The 17,134-nt window shown below is 42.4% G+C and overlaps 1 protein-coding gene across 1 annotated transcript in view; it reads right to left on the bottom strand.

Moving 5' to 3' along the window:
• The window catches only part of POU2F3 (POU class 2 homeobox 3), a 72,612-nt gene that overhangs the window by 7,476 nt on the left and 48,002 nt on the right, over positions 1-17,134 (bottom strand). Inside the window, exons 6-10 of the mRNA XM_088138789.1 lie at positions 12,345-12,449; positions 10,569-10,671; positions 3,954-4,036; positions 2,427-2,609; positions 695-836 (exon numbers count right to left, since the gene is read on the bottom strand). Coding sequence (XP_087994915.1) covers positions 695-836; positions 2,427-2,609; positions 3,954-4,036; positions 10,569-10,671; positions 12,345-12,449 — 616 coding nt within the window. The remainder of the gene's footprint in view (positions 1-694; positions 837-2,426; positions 2,610-3,953; positions 4,037-10,568; positions 10,672-12,344; positions 12,450-17,134) is intronic.

Genomic DNA, 17,134 nt, shown 5'->3' with positions numbered 1-17,134 from the left:
CCTTCCTTCCTTCCTTCCTTCCTTCCATTCTCTCCTTCCTTCCTTCCTTCCTTCCTTCCTTCCTTCCTTCCTTCCTTCCTTCCTTCCTTCCTTCCTTCCTTCCTTCCTTCCTTCCTTCCTTCCTTCCTTCCTTCCTTCCTTCCTTCCTTCCTTCCTTTCATGTGATGCTTCAACAACCAGAACTTTTTCACAGTTCACTTGGTCTACTTTACTGGAAAAAGTACCTTAGTTCCATCTGAATGTTACAAATGGCAGATCTGAGTCTCCCGTTGTGTTTTCCTGGATTGTTAAACATGGCATTTCAACAAGAGTCCTAATGAATGCGAAGGCGGGCATATTATATGGTTTTCTGGTTGGGCATCCTCATAGTGGTGGATTTCTTCTGTGTTTTGTGAGTTCGACACACTCTACTGACCCCTAGTGGCTCAATGTGTTCATCCCAGTAACATGGTCCATTTGGGTTTAAAAAGATCTACAAACATTTCATTGTACATCACAAAACTCTGAGAATATTTAAGTGCATTAAATGTGCATGCATTCTTAAGGTAGTTCTGGCAAATGGAAAGTAAAACATTAAAAGGGAAGCAATTTAGGACATTGGGACATTGCTTCCCCCCCCCCCCCGAAAAAGTCCAATCAGTAAAGAATTACAAATTGGAGGGGGAAGAACATTTGCCCTTAAATATAATCATACCTGCATCACTCAGCCACTTCTCCAGGAGTGGTTTTAACTTGCACATGTTCTTGAAGCTCAGATTGAGAGCTTCAAAGCGGGAAATGGTGGTCTGGCTGAAGTCATTTCCGTAGAGCTTCCCCATAGCCAGACCTACATCGCCCTATGGGGAGTAGAAGATATCAGAAAAGGAGCGAAGGCACCTGGGAGAGTGAGATCATTTATTCATTGAGCTGTTCAATTTATATCCAACTTTGCCTCCAGGAACTTGAGGTCCCATAATAGGATATTGTTTCCCCATCTTTTTCCTTGTAGGAGCCCCCCCGTAGGCTAGGATGGACTTAGGCAGCTGGGTGACTTTGGGCCAGTCCCTCTCTTTCAACCCTAGGCTGGGAAGTCCAAAAGCATCTATCTACTGGATCAGTGTGACCAATGATTTATATATATATATAGAGAGAGAGAGAGAGACAGACAGAGAGACAGAGAGAGACAGAGAGACAGATAGACAGACAGAGACAGAGAGAGAGAGAGAGAGAGAGAGATGAGAGAGACAGAGAGATAGTTTATTGATTGATTAGTCTTACAACCATATCAAAGAAAATAAAATAATGGTAAAATACAAGGTCTATTTCCAGGATAAAATAGACAAAAGAAAATACATTAATACAATACATATGTGCTAAATACAAAGAATCAGTGTTCAGACAAATACATTGCCTTTACTTGATGCTGTTTATCTACTGCATCAGGCATATGAAGGTCCATAACCTTCAACGAAGAGGCCTCCATCTCACAGTGGTTCGATTTGGGCTGATCACAATGACAGTAATAGTGTGTGTGTGTGTGTGTGTTCTGGCCCTGCTCTATCCTGGAATAAGATGTTGGCTGGTGTACCTATATATGTGCATACACACATACATATAACCTATATACATATGCACATAAATCCATATATATGCACACACACTGTAGTGATCTGTCTCACAGACAGAGACTTGTCTTTATGGAGGTGGGGAGAGGAAGGAATACCTAGGATTGATTTTGTCTCGAATTGGCAATCCAGAATTGACAAAACGGGGCTGGACGTCACGTAGGATCTTTGTCTGTGCTTATAATGTCCTGTCTACTCTTCCTTTTGCAGGAGAATCATCTTAAGTTCAGAGCCATCTTCTTTTTGAGTAAATTAAACATTAGTTATACTGTAACACATAATTGTAATAGAATTATGTAATAGAATTAATTACAGTTTGCTAATTATCTCAGCTATTATAATAAAGCCACAGACGGCCTTTGTGAAGAGCATGCAGGTACAAATTAGAAAAATAAGTAAATAAGTGAAAAACTAATTAGAATAAACAAATTATATATTAGTTATAACAACAGATCTTCATCTGTTAATCTCCAAGTAGTTTACAAACAGAAACAGAAGAAAGAAAGGAAGGAAGGAAGGAAGGAAGGAAGGAAGGAAGGAAGGAAGGAAGGAAGGAAGGAAGGAAGGAAGGAAGGACAGTACTCAATTCAGGCAGAGTCAAAGTCTTGGGCCAGTGGCATCTACATGTAGAGGGGGTCCAAAATGTCAAGATGGTGGCTCCACCTCTGTGCCCTGCACAAGTGTGTTTTGCTGCTATTTCATTTCCTCCTCTTAGAATAGAAGTTAAAGGCTTCTTGGGGGTGCAGCTTGGAGCAGAAAGGCCTTTTCCTGTGAGTGAAGGTCCATGAATTGTCCAGCTGGCTGGCATGAGACCCCTCTCACCTGCGTAAACCCCAGTTTGATGCGCCTCTGCTTGAAAGTCTTGGCAAATTTTTCCAGCTCTTCCAAATCGTTGGCCTCATCTGTTGCCATGGAGGACGGCAAGTGTTTGGCAACTTGTAAATGCTGAGGGGCCTCAAGGTGAGGCTCCAACGATGTCCCAGGGTGTCCAGGACGTCCCACTGCCTGTTAAAACACAAGCCATTTTGGAATTGTCATCATATTGCAGCAACGGCTCATCCTTCTCCAACCCTTGCCAACCTGTTCCAGGATTCCCAGCTGCTTGTGCCCAGACACAAGAGAGTCTGACACAGGAGAGCACCATGGGATCTATAGCTGCAGGCCAAACCACAGACACATTAAATTTCTGATGCTCCCACAAACCAGCTAATATTTTTCCATCTCTTTTGTTCATGGATGGTGCCATCACGGAAGTTCAGGAAGGTCAGGCTTCATTAGCATAAGGATGAGTGTCTATCAAGTAACCCCAGGCAGTAAGACTGGGAAGGTGAAAAATATCCCATTTCCATAGCATCGCCAAGAAAACTCCTTGAACGTGTCCCTGCAGTCGCCAGGCATCAAACTCAAATTAAAGGAGGACTTCCTTTGAGTTTCATGATCTTAATCTTTGTGGGCATTTTAATGAGCTATTGTGCCCTGTGAAATTTCAGAAGCAGAGACAGACACTGAGACAGACGGTGAGAGAGAGGGAGGCAGAGACAACACATTTAAACTGTGAATAGGAAGGTGGCTGTGACAAACCAGGCTCGGCAACAGGATTATGAACCTGCAAGGTGAAAGTTTTCATCAAGGGCAATTATTGTAGCTTTTGGGAAATGCTGAGAGAAAACCCTCCAGTAACATTCTTGGAAGAGTAACACCCACTGGTTAACCCATTGGCCTGGGGCTCCCAAGCTACCTAAACAAATTAGCATTGGGTTTCCCCAAAGACTCTCAGATTTCTCCTCTGCGCATTTTGAAGCAGAATTCCTTCCGGAAATATTTTCTCCCAATACAACGGTTTGAAGAATTGTTGAATATTTTGTATTTACCCGTTGGATGTCAATAGTTGGTCTTTCATATTTTTGAGAGCTTGACGTATTGGTGGTTGATACAGCTTTGCTAATAATGGATATGCAAGGGATTTAATACGGAACAGCCTAGGGGAAGTGATGTGTGATGGTTTTCAAGGTAGGCAGTATTGACAGTGACATGCAGGAATGTATGGCATTTGACAACATAAGAGTTCGTAGGTTTTCCATTTGTTAAAATGAGATACTCTTTGTAACACATGAATGGTGAGCGGGGGCATTCATGGGTAAGGTTGAAAAAAGCCACGAAGGTGGTTGCAGCTGTGTGATCAAAGCCCCACAAGGTCCTTCCTTGATGATAGGATAAATTTGAAATTCCAGGGACAAATACGGACCTCTTCAAAATATGGGCTTGAACTGCAGATTGAATTTGGCTTAACAGAGTTTAACCAAATGACAATAACAAAACAACAACAGCAACTCAGTTGATGGGAGTTACCTGAGATGCTAAGCTGTGTCCATGCTGTGGGAGCAGAAGTCCACTTTGTTGTTGAGGAAAGGAGAGAAGGTTTGACTGCAGAGCTGAAAGGGATGGAGGAAAATTCAGTCAGATACTTTGGTTCCACCAAAAGAGCCTCATTCCACAAAGCCCAAACAAAGGCCGCTGACCGGTGTCCCAAATTTCACAGTCAAAAGAGGCATCCTGGCATTTCCCCCATTATTCCATTCATGTGTGATGAGTTTTATCTTGCCCTTTCCCCAGTGCAACATTTCACATCTTTATCAGTCATCTAGAAAGAGATGCGTGTGCAAATGAACCCTTCTCCCCCAAGACAACTAATGGGCTACAAGCAGGAACTGTTTGAAACAAAAAGCAGAGCGAAGCAGCCAGTTGCAATTCTCAGAGCTGGAAATCAAAGTGTATGAACAGAGAACCACTCTTGACATCTGATCATTCCATCCCATTTTTTTTTTTAATTCAGAAGTAAAGTTTGCTGTGTCGAGTGGGCTTATACCTAAGAAAATAACCTAGATTGTAGCTCTGGAATTAACCACCTTTATCTCAGAGATCATTACCTTTAACCTGGCACATATATCTCCCCCCGACACCAGCATGTTGCATTACAACTCCCATCACTCCCAGCTAGCTTGGGGCAAGTTAAGTCAATGCAACCATCCCTGTCTCACCGGCGTGTGGCTGCAACAATAAGACAACTTGCTCTAGGCGACCGGGTGACAAGGTGATGCAACAGCTCCTGAAGTCATCCATGCCTTGAATTGCCTGCCACCAAACAGACAAATTGGCTGGTGTCTTCCTCCCTTATAAGGCCTCTATTAGTGCTGGGAGTTGTTAGCAGGGTGAAAACAGGTTGGGCGTTTTTATTAAAAAAAGAAATCACAGCAGAACCTTCACTCACCCGCTGCCTGAACCTGAACCCTCCTGGTTGCACAACGTGTGTGACAGATCAAGACAGTGGTTGCAGACCCACACTTCAATGGTGTTTCAGTTGGCCCCATCACTCATACTCTTCCCCCAAACTCAGCTCCTTCATTGCCGCTCTCTCCCTCTCTCTTTTACAAGGCCCAATCTATCTTGCATTGCCAGAGTTATCATTATCATATTATTGTTGCTATTATTAAAATAATTCTTGCAACCTTATTGACACTATAACATGGACCTTAAATTATGTATTTGCCCGCATTTATATCCTATGATTAATCAAATTATCTGCCAGCAAGATGTGTAGACCTGGTTCATCTCGTGATTTAATTTTACAATGATTTATTGAATGAGCCCCAGCTGTCTGGGTTCACCCAGTTCCATAAGCCTTAAACTTTGTTTTACATATCACAATGCCTGGATTTGCACAACCCAGGAAACCTTCTGAGGACTTTGCATGACTTGTGAACGAGGCTATTTTATTTTGGTAGATACAAAAGCCTTAGGGTGTGAGATGTGCAAAGGGGGGCAATTGTGCTTCTAGGTTCCTCCCAGGACTCAGATGTTCCAACTGTAATTTTGCTCTGCAATCTCTGGGCCCTGGTGCACCCTGGAGAAAAACTCTCCTTCGCCAACTTAGCAGTTTTCAGTGACGGAATAGGCTTGCTCGTAGATGAGAGTTGGATTTTCACACTTGTAAGCCATAAGGTGGTTCACTGGCATATACTGGCTCCTACTAACTGGATCAGTGTTTCTCAACCTTGATAGCTTTAAGATGGGTGGACTTCTGGCTGGGGAATTCTGGGAGTTGACAAGGTTGAGAAACACTGAACCAGATGACCAACTACAAAGTTCAAAAACTAATGGGAAATTAAATTACACTGAAATCAGACAGAGAGAGAAGAAAGCCCACAAAGGCTTCGAAAGAACATTTGAACATTCTCCGTAGAGGTCAACAAAGTCAAGAAGGTGGTCTTGACATGCAACTGAAGCCTTGATTCTTTTTAACTTGTGTCACAGGGCTGCAAATGCATAGATGAAGCCACCATCTTGACTTTTTTGTCCTCTCCTCAGACATCCCTGTCCTTAAGCCTCTTGGAGTCTTGAAAGGGTGCTGAATTCAGCACCAAGGAGGAACTGCTCAGCACCTGTCACTCAAAACTGAGTCACCAGGAGTTACCTTGAGGTTTCTACTCATTGCCTGTGTAATCCTGATCTTGTACCTCCTTCAGTGAAACCCTGGCTTTGCTCCTGATGTCATGTCTCCAGAGGAAAGGAAACAAAACAGAACTGTTGAAACCACCACAGGGCAGGAGCTGGTTAGAGTTTCATGTGCCTGGAAACTTGCAAATCAGGGACATGCTTGTCAGCACAATTGGACTCATAAACCCTGTGCAGCTCTGGGAGGCTTGGAGACGGCTCCATGTTTAATAATTTTACAACATCCCAGCCAGATAGGATCTAAATGAGCCAGACGTAAAAATTTGCCCAATGGTTTTGCTTCCTAGCTGTAGGGTGGTTGGTTAGACCTACTCGGGTAGGTCTCTTCCTGTGGGGTGGGGAAAGTTTGTGTAGGAAAAGATGAGTGGCGATATAATCCATCCCCAAAGGAAAAGTTTGACAGGTGGCTCAAGGAACCATGACTCCGTGGCTCCAGGGATTACGCAGGCTGGCTCTGAACTTTGACTCTGAAACCCTTTGCTTTTCTAAGTCATTGGAGATACATGGAAGCAGGAGAAGCAGAAGAGCGCTGAGCTGGCCATTCCAGGGTAGGGGAAATGAGCTGTTTGATGGCTGACCCAATTCCTTGGTCCAGGTGGCTGGACTGCTGGCGATCTTGGCCTCTGAAATGCCAGATCCATTTATAATAAGACCATGCTCATCCATAACCTGAGAGTGGATGAGCAAGTGCACTCTGTGCTGTGTCATCAGAATCTGGTTGAATAAGGGTGCAATGTTGTCCTAGTGGAAATAAGACCTCCTGGACTTGGGGTCCTTCAGTAATCTTGACACCAAAGCTGGGTAGAAGGTGGTGTACCTGTGATCAAGGACTCTGCTGCTGAGGCAATAGTTGCAATAGAAGGTTCAGGGTTTTTTGGGGTGGCGGTGGTGGTTGGAACAAGCTGGAGAACCTGCTAGTATAATAGCTGTCTTGCTATACAGGAGAGTCCCTGCCTATGTTCCTAGACTTGAACTTGGGCCTGGTATTGGAATTCCCTCATCATTTTTATGCTGAAGGCTCTTAAAGTCCATGCCTCGGAGTCTGTGAAGGCCCATGGTCACCATTGGTTTGCCCTAGATAATTCCTGGCCTGACCCATACAAGTCAGTTGTATTGGACCTTGTTTTCACCTTTTCAAATCAACTTGAAAGGTGCTGTTTGAAGGTAATCTGATATGGAGAATGTTACATCTAGCCCGTGGTGTGATTATTTCCTGATTCAGATGAAATTACCAGCACTGTGAACTCTGTGGAGTGAGCAGACCTATTAGAGCGATCCATTCCAGGAACCTCATGGATTCAGGGGGACTTCAGAGGCTGCTGGGAATGTCCTGAACTATTGGACAGCCAGTTCTGCTGATTGCCTGGTTGCCAGACCTTCTCTGTAAGCCTAAACTGATTGTTTCTTTGGTTTCCAGAAGAGCAACAGTGGTTGGACTATTGGTGGAGGAAAACAAAAATTGAACCTGATCAAGCATGGAAACATGCTCAAGTTCAATATCATTCAATATTATTACCCTATGTTATGATGGTATAGGATGTAAAACACTAGTATGACTGTTCCCTTAGGGTTAGGGTTAGGGTTAGGGTTTTTGGCCAGTCACCTTGTTTAGGGTGGACCCCCTTTTGGGGATGAACAAGCAAGTGAAACTCCTGTTGTGACCAGTTTCCACAGAACTTCGTCAACAAAGTCACTCAGCTTCACCAAAGCTTTGACTCTTACTTGGAGGTCATACAACAGTAATTCATGCCTTCTTTACTGCTTGGTTGAACTACTGCAATACGCTCTGGCTGGAGCTGCTTTGGAAGACCACTTGGAATCTACAATTAGTATAAAATGAAGCTAGCCAGGAAGATGTTACACCTGGGTTATGGCCACCACATTGGCTGCTAATAGGTTTTGGGTAAAATTCAAAGTGCTGATTTCAACCTATAAAGGACTATATGACTTGACACCAAGGCACTTGCATTGTGTTCTTTGATCCAAGGAGCATCCAAGGAAGATTCACGGGTTCAGCTTCAGCAATCCAGTGTTCAGAAATGAAGGGATGCATGCTTGAATTTTGCAAGAAGAAAAGACTGAACCTTTTGGAAAAGAGCTCTCTGATTGTCTAACAGCACCTTTTCTATGTCTATTAATAAAAAAAACCTGGCAAGTACTTCATATATATACTACTTACAACCCTGTAGGACAGGTCAACATTATCTTCTCCATATTGCAGAAAGAAGGAAGGTAGAATCCAAGTGGAGAAATAGTAATTTACCTATGTTAACTGACAAGTTCAAAACAAGGGTAAAATTTGTACCAGGGAATCTCTCATTCAGAGCATAGACACTTTGGAGGCTTTGAAATATACAGTGGCATCATTTTTTCATCTCTTAATCTTTCTGCATGAAAGGCAGAAACTCTTCTTTCAGATAAAAAGTGGGTCCCTTGAGATTTATCTTACTAATAAGGCAATCTTGTTTATATCTATTCAGAATTCTGATTTAGCTTCATGGAACTTACTCCTAGGCAGCTCTTATCAGCCTTCTTCAACTTGGCATCTTCTAGCTGTGTTGGACTTCAACTCCCATGATCCCCACTCAGCATGGGGCATGAAAGTTGAAACTCAACTTAACTAGAAGGCATCCACCTGTGGAAGTATGTGTCATATGATTTCAATCTTTGGGAACTGAGCCACCATGGGACACCATGGCTGTCTTCACACAACACACTTCATCCGGGGTCTGAATTCACCCAACTTCTTATGGAACACATTGATCCATAACCTAGCCAAAAAGACAGGTTCTCATAAGATTCACACATACATACACCCGCCCCCCCCCAACCAATCTTAGCATGTTGTTGAAATGCAGCTGCTAGTTTTTCAATTAATCTTCTTCAGCATGTCTTTCACCACTAAGGCATTTGCTACTCAAGTTTTAAACTCAACCACATGTCAATCATGCAGGTAAGAGACAAGGACAGAGTCACAGGAATCCATACCAATTCTCACCTCCAGATGATTTACCTTACAAAAGGCAAACAGCCCCTTAGCAACTCAAAGCTCCCATAAAAAATCACAAATCGGGAAAAGCTACAGAATGATGGCCATGCTGAATACTTGAACGGCCACATCAACCAACCGTTTGTCATGCATCAAAAGTAAAACAGCTGCAGAGGTTTAATCAATTTCTCTGTAAAAGAAATTGACCTTTGATGGTGCAAGTGTTTGCTACAGAGCAAAAGAGACGACGACGATGATGATGTAGAGTTGTATTAAGGGAATGGTGAGCATATGCATTTTCTAAATAAAAAATGATAAAAAATAGAACTTCCAGTTGAATGCATTTCACATGCATAGCAAATGCCAACACCTTGCTGATCTTCTTCTGGACTTAAAAGGTAGGTCTGGTTGGTAGCTGGATGGGACACCACCAGAAAAATCCAGGACAATAGGCTAAATTGGGAAAACAACATTGCAGAAAAATGCAGTCACAATCCACATCCATCTTCTTGCCAAGGAAATAAGACATGAGTGACCTTGAAGGAGTTGTTTACCCTTATCTAGTTGCACTCTTTACAAATGGAAGGGAAACCTGTGGCATTCCAGATGTTGATTTCCCAACCAGCCTGTCCAGTGATGATGGATGCTGAGGGTTGGAGTTCAAGAACACCTGGAGACCCACAGGTTCTCTAGCATTACTTTATTTTATTTATTTATTTATTAAATTTCTCCCCCATCCATCTCCCCCCCAATGGGGAACTCTGGGCGGCTCACACAAAACATTAAAACCATAAATGCATATAAATACATAAAACACAAAACTTAAAAAAAAACATTACTAAAAAAGAAGAAGAGAGTCCAAGAAGATGAAGGATCTGGGGCTGAAGACAGTAGGCCTCTCTTTATAGCAATCTTGCTAGAGAAATCCAATCCTACAGTGTTAGATGTTGCAAAAGATGGGATCCAGACTTGTTTGAGCCCTCTTCTATTTATGAGCTCCTGATTCACAGCTGACTGAGTCCCAGAAATTTAACCGGGGTAGCAAAAACACCAAGTGATCATTGTCAACAGCAAAACAGTGGTTAAAGCTTTTGCAGTTAAGATGTTTGATGATTTAAAAGTATCAGGGCAACAGGACTAATGCTCAGGGGATTTGGAATGGAGTAGCTTGGGCAGGATGCTGTTAGCAACCATCATTGGAGCGGCCCCACTTTCTCCTCCCTGCTGCCAAGAAGCTACTGAAGGACCAAAAAGCTTCAGAAATAGGAATTAAGCATCTCATGGGGAAGGCTGCTCAGCCGTTGCCTGGAGGAAAGCTTGGTCTCTTAGACCTCAGAGAAATGAGAAGGAGCTCAAAGAAGTAGTTCCTGGCTTAGAGAACTGGTGGTCTGACCCAGGAGAAGGGAACAACATCTACACAGACATTATAGAAATCAAACTACATCTAGGGATGTTCACATTACCTTGTTGTCCTGCTGGGCCTTGAGAAAGCAGGAACAGGGGGACAGACTGCATAGGTCCTGGAACTTGCACGAGTTGCTGCAAAGTATGAAGAGAGTTCACATTCTGAAGGAGAAGAAGACAGGTCAGATACTAGGACACCCTTCCACAGCCAGCCCATCGCTGGACTCCCTGTCCCTCTTCAGATGGCACCCTTCTGCTTTTGGATTTGTTCTCTTCCTCTTTCTTAAATAATGAGACATTTGCAAATGCATGACCATTGCCAGCTTCCTCTTGGCTTGAGGAGGGCCACTGGAAGCCCAGACCATACAGCCCTCATTGTACTAAGTTATTGTTTGTTTAACCAAGGTCCTTTTTTGGATAACCCTTCCCCCGCAATCCCTGACCAGGTCCACGCAACACAATGAAGCCAAAAATCAGCGGTGCTTTGCCTGAACATCTGGGGTTGTACATGACCCCTACAAGCATTGGCGTGGCTCCCTCAAAAAGGTGTGGCCAAAATTGTAACTCTTAATGTGACACAAGGAGTGGAAATATTAAGTTATTATTAAGCATGACTGGAGAGTAATCATATTTACTCTGTTTAATTTTAATTAAATTTAAATGTAAATGAAAGCAATCTAAATTTAGTGCCTGGCCCCACCCTGTTTGGGGGAGCATGGCCTTTGGCCACTCAAAGGCCTAAGTAAGTCCTTGGCCCAGAAAAAGTTGCCCATTCTCGGCATCAACCAGGATTCCCATAGCACAGTGGTTGCCTTTACCCATTGCGCGAAGACTAAGGCACAACATGGCTTGTTTCATGCAATGGGTGAATCCAGCCATATTACTCACTGGCCCCAAATGTACCACATCTGGTCCTCTGAGATGAGCAAGAGCTTTTGGAGTCTGCATCCTGGACCTCACTTACAAAGTTTACAAGTGCCAATAGCCTCATCTTCCATGGTCAGGCTCAGTCCGAGAACAGCAAGAGGACAGTTCATCCAAATTCAGTTCTTTTACTGCTTACACCAGTGTTGTCCAAACTTGGCCACTTTAAGATGAGTGGACTTCAACTCCACATGCTGGCTGGGGAATTCTGGGAGTTGAAGTCCACTCATCTTAAAGTGGCCAGGTTTGGACAACACTGGCTTACACCATATAGACAGAATCTTGCCAGACTCAATCTATATTACTGCAACTAATGGATATACCCTGGGAGATTCTAGGGAGTGGCTATCCTGAATCTCTCACACTTCCCAAGCTCCAGTTCTAGACTGTGCGGTCTTTTGTCTCCCTTCCTGGAATACACCCCCTCCTTCCTGATCACCTTGCTCTCTCCTGCAATCCACCACATCATCCCCCCCTTTGTAGATACATTCCATCACATCCATAAATATTTGTAGGTTTTGTTGAAAGCCATGTCTTTTGGCTATGGATTCAAGAAACCTTTCCTTAAATCTTTCATCTGTCAGCCTTATGGGACAGCATCAGGTTCTCAAGTTGAGAAAGTGAGAAATGTATTTCTATTCATTTTTTCCATGCCATACATACACCCCCACTTAAACTACAAGTCCTCAAGAAACTATCCTGTCACTAGCCTTTTTCTTCTGTTTATAAAACCAGAATGCCCTGCCTCTCATTCATGTTAAGCATACCCAATGGATTTCATTCAAACACTGATCAGAACTGAACCATCCTAGACCGAAGTGCTCTGAGGGCCTTCAGACCACATCTCAAGGAAACTCCTATTCTTGAACTTGCCACCAGTACTTGAATGTGTCAAGAGTGCCAACTCTTACCCCAGAAATTTGTCCTCCAGGCATCATGGAAGCCCCCTGGGCTAGGTGACTTGATCTGGAGGAGAGGGACGTTTGCAAAGAGTCACTGAGGTCTTCTGTTTTAATCTGCAAGCATGAGCAGAAGGAAACAATAATGTAACCAACATCTAAGATATCTGAAAAGCACCAAGTTGGAGAAGACTATGTGGTAGCTTCAGCTGACTTGCTGTAGGATTCCAGTCTACTGGAAATGATTGGAATGCTCCTCAACTTGTGTCTTAAATAAAGGATGTGGCAATTTCTAAAACAAAAAGAACTCTAGGGAAGAGAGATTTAATGCCCACATTTTCATGGAGATCTCATTTTTTTGCCCCAGACTGATTTCTAAGGAAATATTTGAACATTCATCCAAGAGATTCCCAACCAACTCTCTCTTCACAGGACCACTCTTCTCATAAGGGACTCCAGGTACCATGAAAGTTTATATCTTTTTTTAAAATCTGCCTCTAGGATTTTTCTTCATGGATAATGAAATGAGCACCCTATCTTGTTGCTTAGGAAGAAGTCAGTCTTCTAGTGAACCACATGACTGATGGGTAAAACAAATCACAAATTTAAAGTATTGGATTATAGATGCTGAGAAATCCCCCTGTCTTCCTGAGATCCTGAAGAAGACTTCACAGAGCAGACCGTCACCCAACTGAAGATACACCAATTTCATAGATCTACCCATTCAGTTAAGTGCCAAATACAAAAATACATACAATTAATGCAATTAACAGTAGAATCCCATGTACATTTCTTTTGAAGCAACTCTCATTAAGTTGAGTAGTGCTTACGCCTAAGTATGTGTGCATAAGATTGCACGCTTAAGCACTTTCCAACATAGTCATCTATCCAAGCATTTAGGTCCAGACTTTCTGACTTTCCAACCCTTAGGCTTCCCAAAATGGCTTCCCAAAATTTCTGGCTGGGAGCTAATGGACAGAAAACCTTTGCATTTGAATGGGACATGGTACATCATAAGGAATACTGCATATGGCATGGAACCAGTCAGAAATATAATTTAACTGGATCTCAGAAGCAGAAAAAGGGACCTATGACATTTATCTCAGCTTTAAAGAATCTCAATATTTTGCTTCTTAAACTAAGCTTTAGTTGGAAGACCAACTTGCAATCTTGAGTCCATGGGTATCCACAGGAGAGGGGGAGGGGGGAAATGACATCCTGTGCATCAGGATGTCATCACACCAATGACATGAATGGTCGTTCATTACTTTGGTGTAATGACATCCTGATGCACACGGTATCATCATGGCTTGTGCCAGACAGCTCTTCGTCTAGTATAAACTCTTTGGAAACAAAGCAAATGTTTGTCTAGTAGTGACTGCACTTATAAACAGAGGAAGGAAAAGACAACAGGCAGCAAAAGTATCTGAGTTGGGTTCAGACTCACCAGCAAAAGGCAAATCCACCTTCTTGCCATATCCCCAAAACACATTCTATGGAAGATTTGCACATAGATACCAAAGCCCAGGCATCTGGTTGGTTTGTCCTTAGTATTTGGTGATAACTATGACTAATTATCATTGAAAGAACTGGCAAGAAAACCGAGCAAAACTGAAACTACAAATCGTTTATGCAAAGGAAGAAGATTGGTGCAGTTTCTCAAGCTACAGTTTTCTGCCTTCTCCTTGCATCGGTTTCTTCAAGCACTCTCCTGATCTGTTACACATTTCGCTTGGAAGGATACCTGTACCTAAGATTTTACTCCTTCCAGTTCCTTCGGAGGAGGAAAAGAACAACCAAAATTATTAGCAGCTACACTCTACTCCATAAGGGGACAAGTTGCCTCTGTCTGGTATTGTGGAAGATGCTCCAAAACGCTTTGATCTACTCTGGTGTGGTTGGAGGTGAATGATTCAAAGAAAGACACATGTTAGTCTCCTGTGGCAAAACCCAGCAAAGATGTTGGTGGCACTTTAAAGAATAAAAAGAACAAAGCAGTTACAAATTGGTGAGCCTTGAAGATGCCATCAGACTATTTTCTCTTTTCGTTTGGCTTACAGCAATTTCTCCTGTCATTCTGCCTAAGCAACTGGCGCTCAAGGCAACCGACAAGGAAGCAGAAGACAGAACAAACAAATTGAAAGCCCAATTAAACAATCATCCACTTAAAATTTAAAACAATAATTATATAATAAAGCCATAATCAAAACAGTCTAAAAGGGTAAATTGGAAAGATGCACGTCGATATTCTGTCCGAACGTATGGCCCAATCAAGCTCTAAAAAGAATACCTTTTGCACCTACATTCCTGCATTACAGTTCTTACTAATTTTTTCTAATTTACCCTTGATGTTTGCTAAGATGCCCTTCTACAAAATTTGTCAGAAAAAGAGGAATAAATTATTAATTAGAAAATGGAAAAGGGTTGTTTCTAGGAGTGATGGAACCTCTATCTATGTAAGTCTTCTTCGGCTTGTTGACCTCCAGAAAAAAACCAGGTAAATTACCTACATGGTGGGCATCAAGTTGGGGAGAGCTGATAGATGTATTCCAAGTTGCTAGATTCGTATACCTGTTTCTTTCAGCTGTAAACTGCCTTCGAATATGGAAAGTTCATTGAGCTATTATGGGCGACAGCTGTTCATGAAACAGTTGTTGATAAAACTCTAAAACTAATTCCAAGACTAAGAGTGAAAATGCTATTACCTTTCAATGGCCAAATAAATATTTCATATCTGGTAAGCTTCAAACATTTCTTATAATTTGATGAAGAACTTGATGCAATAGTAATTGTAACTGACAATATATTGGGTTTGTACAATATGTTATTTCTTTAGCATATCAAATTACACTCTGGAGCAAATCTGAAAGTACTTCGATTTAGTATTTTTGATTGAAAGCTTAGATGATGCCACTTAGAATTCCATCAGTGGTTTCAGATATACTAATTTTTAGGCTAGTGTTTAAGAAGGCTTTTTTAAATATCTATTTTCTCTCCTCCTCTTTCCCCTCACCAAAAAAACCAGCTAAAAGAATAAACACACAGAGTCACAAGCAGCCTTTGCATATAACATATTCATGTCGGAAATAAAAGACGCAAGATGACAGAGCGTGTTCCGCTAAATAAATGGAAAATAAAGTAAACAGAATTGTTAAAGCAAGACTTCAGCTCTTCTGAACTGATGAATGAATCTGGTTAGTCGAAGAGAAGAAAGGCTCACTTGATGGGATTAAACTACTCAGCGATCAGATACTTCTGCTCCGAAGCTCTTTTGACTTGCCCATGGCCGCTGATCATCATTTTCTTTTTATCGCATTATTAATCAAGGATAATTTTCTTCTGTCGGACTGAGTCAGCAGAACTCCACAAGCACATCCATCGTTGCAAAACGGTAAACCAAGAAACACGCCGCGCTTCTACTCTTCAGCAAATTGCAAAGTCATCCATCATAGAGATGATTGTTCATTAGGTTCAGCTTCATTCTGAGTCCTGCATGAATCTATTAACTTGTAATCAGCAGAAAGACCATTTTTTCACCCGGCAGCCTTTTTCAGAGTCCAGAGTGTAAAACGATCGAAGGCTACCACCACCCCAGATTGTGTTTTACTGTTTTTTTTTAAATGGATTTTTGTTATTATCTAATTAATATTTAATCTGGGTCAGCCACCTGGGAGAAGGCGCACATGCCTTTTCATATAAAAATGTAATCATTTGCCAAGCACACGCTCCAATCCTCTGCTTCCTCATCATGGCATGTTAACACACATTTGGAAATAAAGGTCATGCTGGTCCTTATTCAATCCACTTTTGCGAAGTTACACAAGTGTCAGAGAAAAAGGAAAAGGACCTATAGTTAGGTAAGAGACTGACATCGAGTAAACTGCATCATTCAAAATAGCCCATCAGCAAGAGTATTATTTACTAGATTTGAAATCCACCCAGTGACACACATCCTTTGGGTGGATGATGCAAGGAAAAAACAGATTGTTTGTTCCTATTCCGGTGTAGACCTGACTCCTACCATCTCTCTCCATCTCCCTGAAAAAGCTTTCAGTGGAAGCTTAAGCCTTGCCCTCCAGAACAGTAGAAATCTGCCCAATAAAACCAGATGTGAAGAAGAAAATAGCGTCTCCCAAATCATTAACGCAATACACCCCATGGCCAGCAGAGGGAGAGACGTCCTGTACTGTATAAAAGAGCTCTGATAGGCTACTGGCAAAAGAGAGATCATAATTTCCACCCGGAGTTTGACTGTAGAGTGTTGAGCATGTTAAAAGACCATAAAGTATAGTCCTTTTTGGGTGGGGAGGATATGTTGTAGGAGGGAGGGAGGAAGGGAGGGAGGGAGAGAGATTGAGATTCTGTATCATGTGAGGAGACCCAAGCCTATTTTGTCAAGGAGTAGTTTGAGAACATCCTTCGTTTGAAAGGAAATGACAGAGTTGCAGCACACTGACCATCATTCCAACATCTCCTGATCAGGGCATGAATGCAAATTAAAGCATCCCCAAGACAAGACTATCCAGGGAACACCTCCAGTCAAAGGAGCACCCCATCTCCCTTGCAATTGATTTCACTGCCAAACAACTTTGATCATTCTGAAGGTTTCCTAACATTATCAGATCATTTCTCATTCCCTATCAAGACAGCCCGTATTTGAAAGGATGAGGAGGCCCTCTCCATGAACTAAGGATAACAAGGAAAGTTATACCTCTTATCCCTTGTCCTTTCTCAGCCCGTTGCCTCCAGGGACACTCTTGCATAAAAAATAATTGGCCCTTCTCTGTAGCTACAACTCCTGA

Source organism: Python bivittatus, unplaced genomic scaffold (genome assembly GCF_059951505.1).
Source record: "Python bivittatus isolate LINGU-HERP-01145 unplaced genomic scaffold, Pbiv_v1 ctg000320_np1212, whole genome shotgun sequence".
Taxonomy (NCBI): Eukaryota; Metazoa; Chordata; class Lepidosauria; order Squamata; family Pythonidae; genus Python; species Python bivittatus.
Note: the sequence above shows the minus strand (reverse complement) of the source record. Positions and strands in the feature narration are given on the sequence as shown.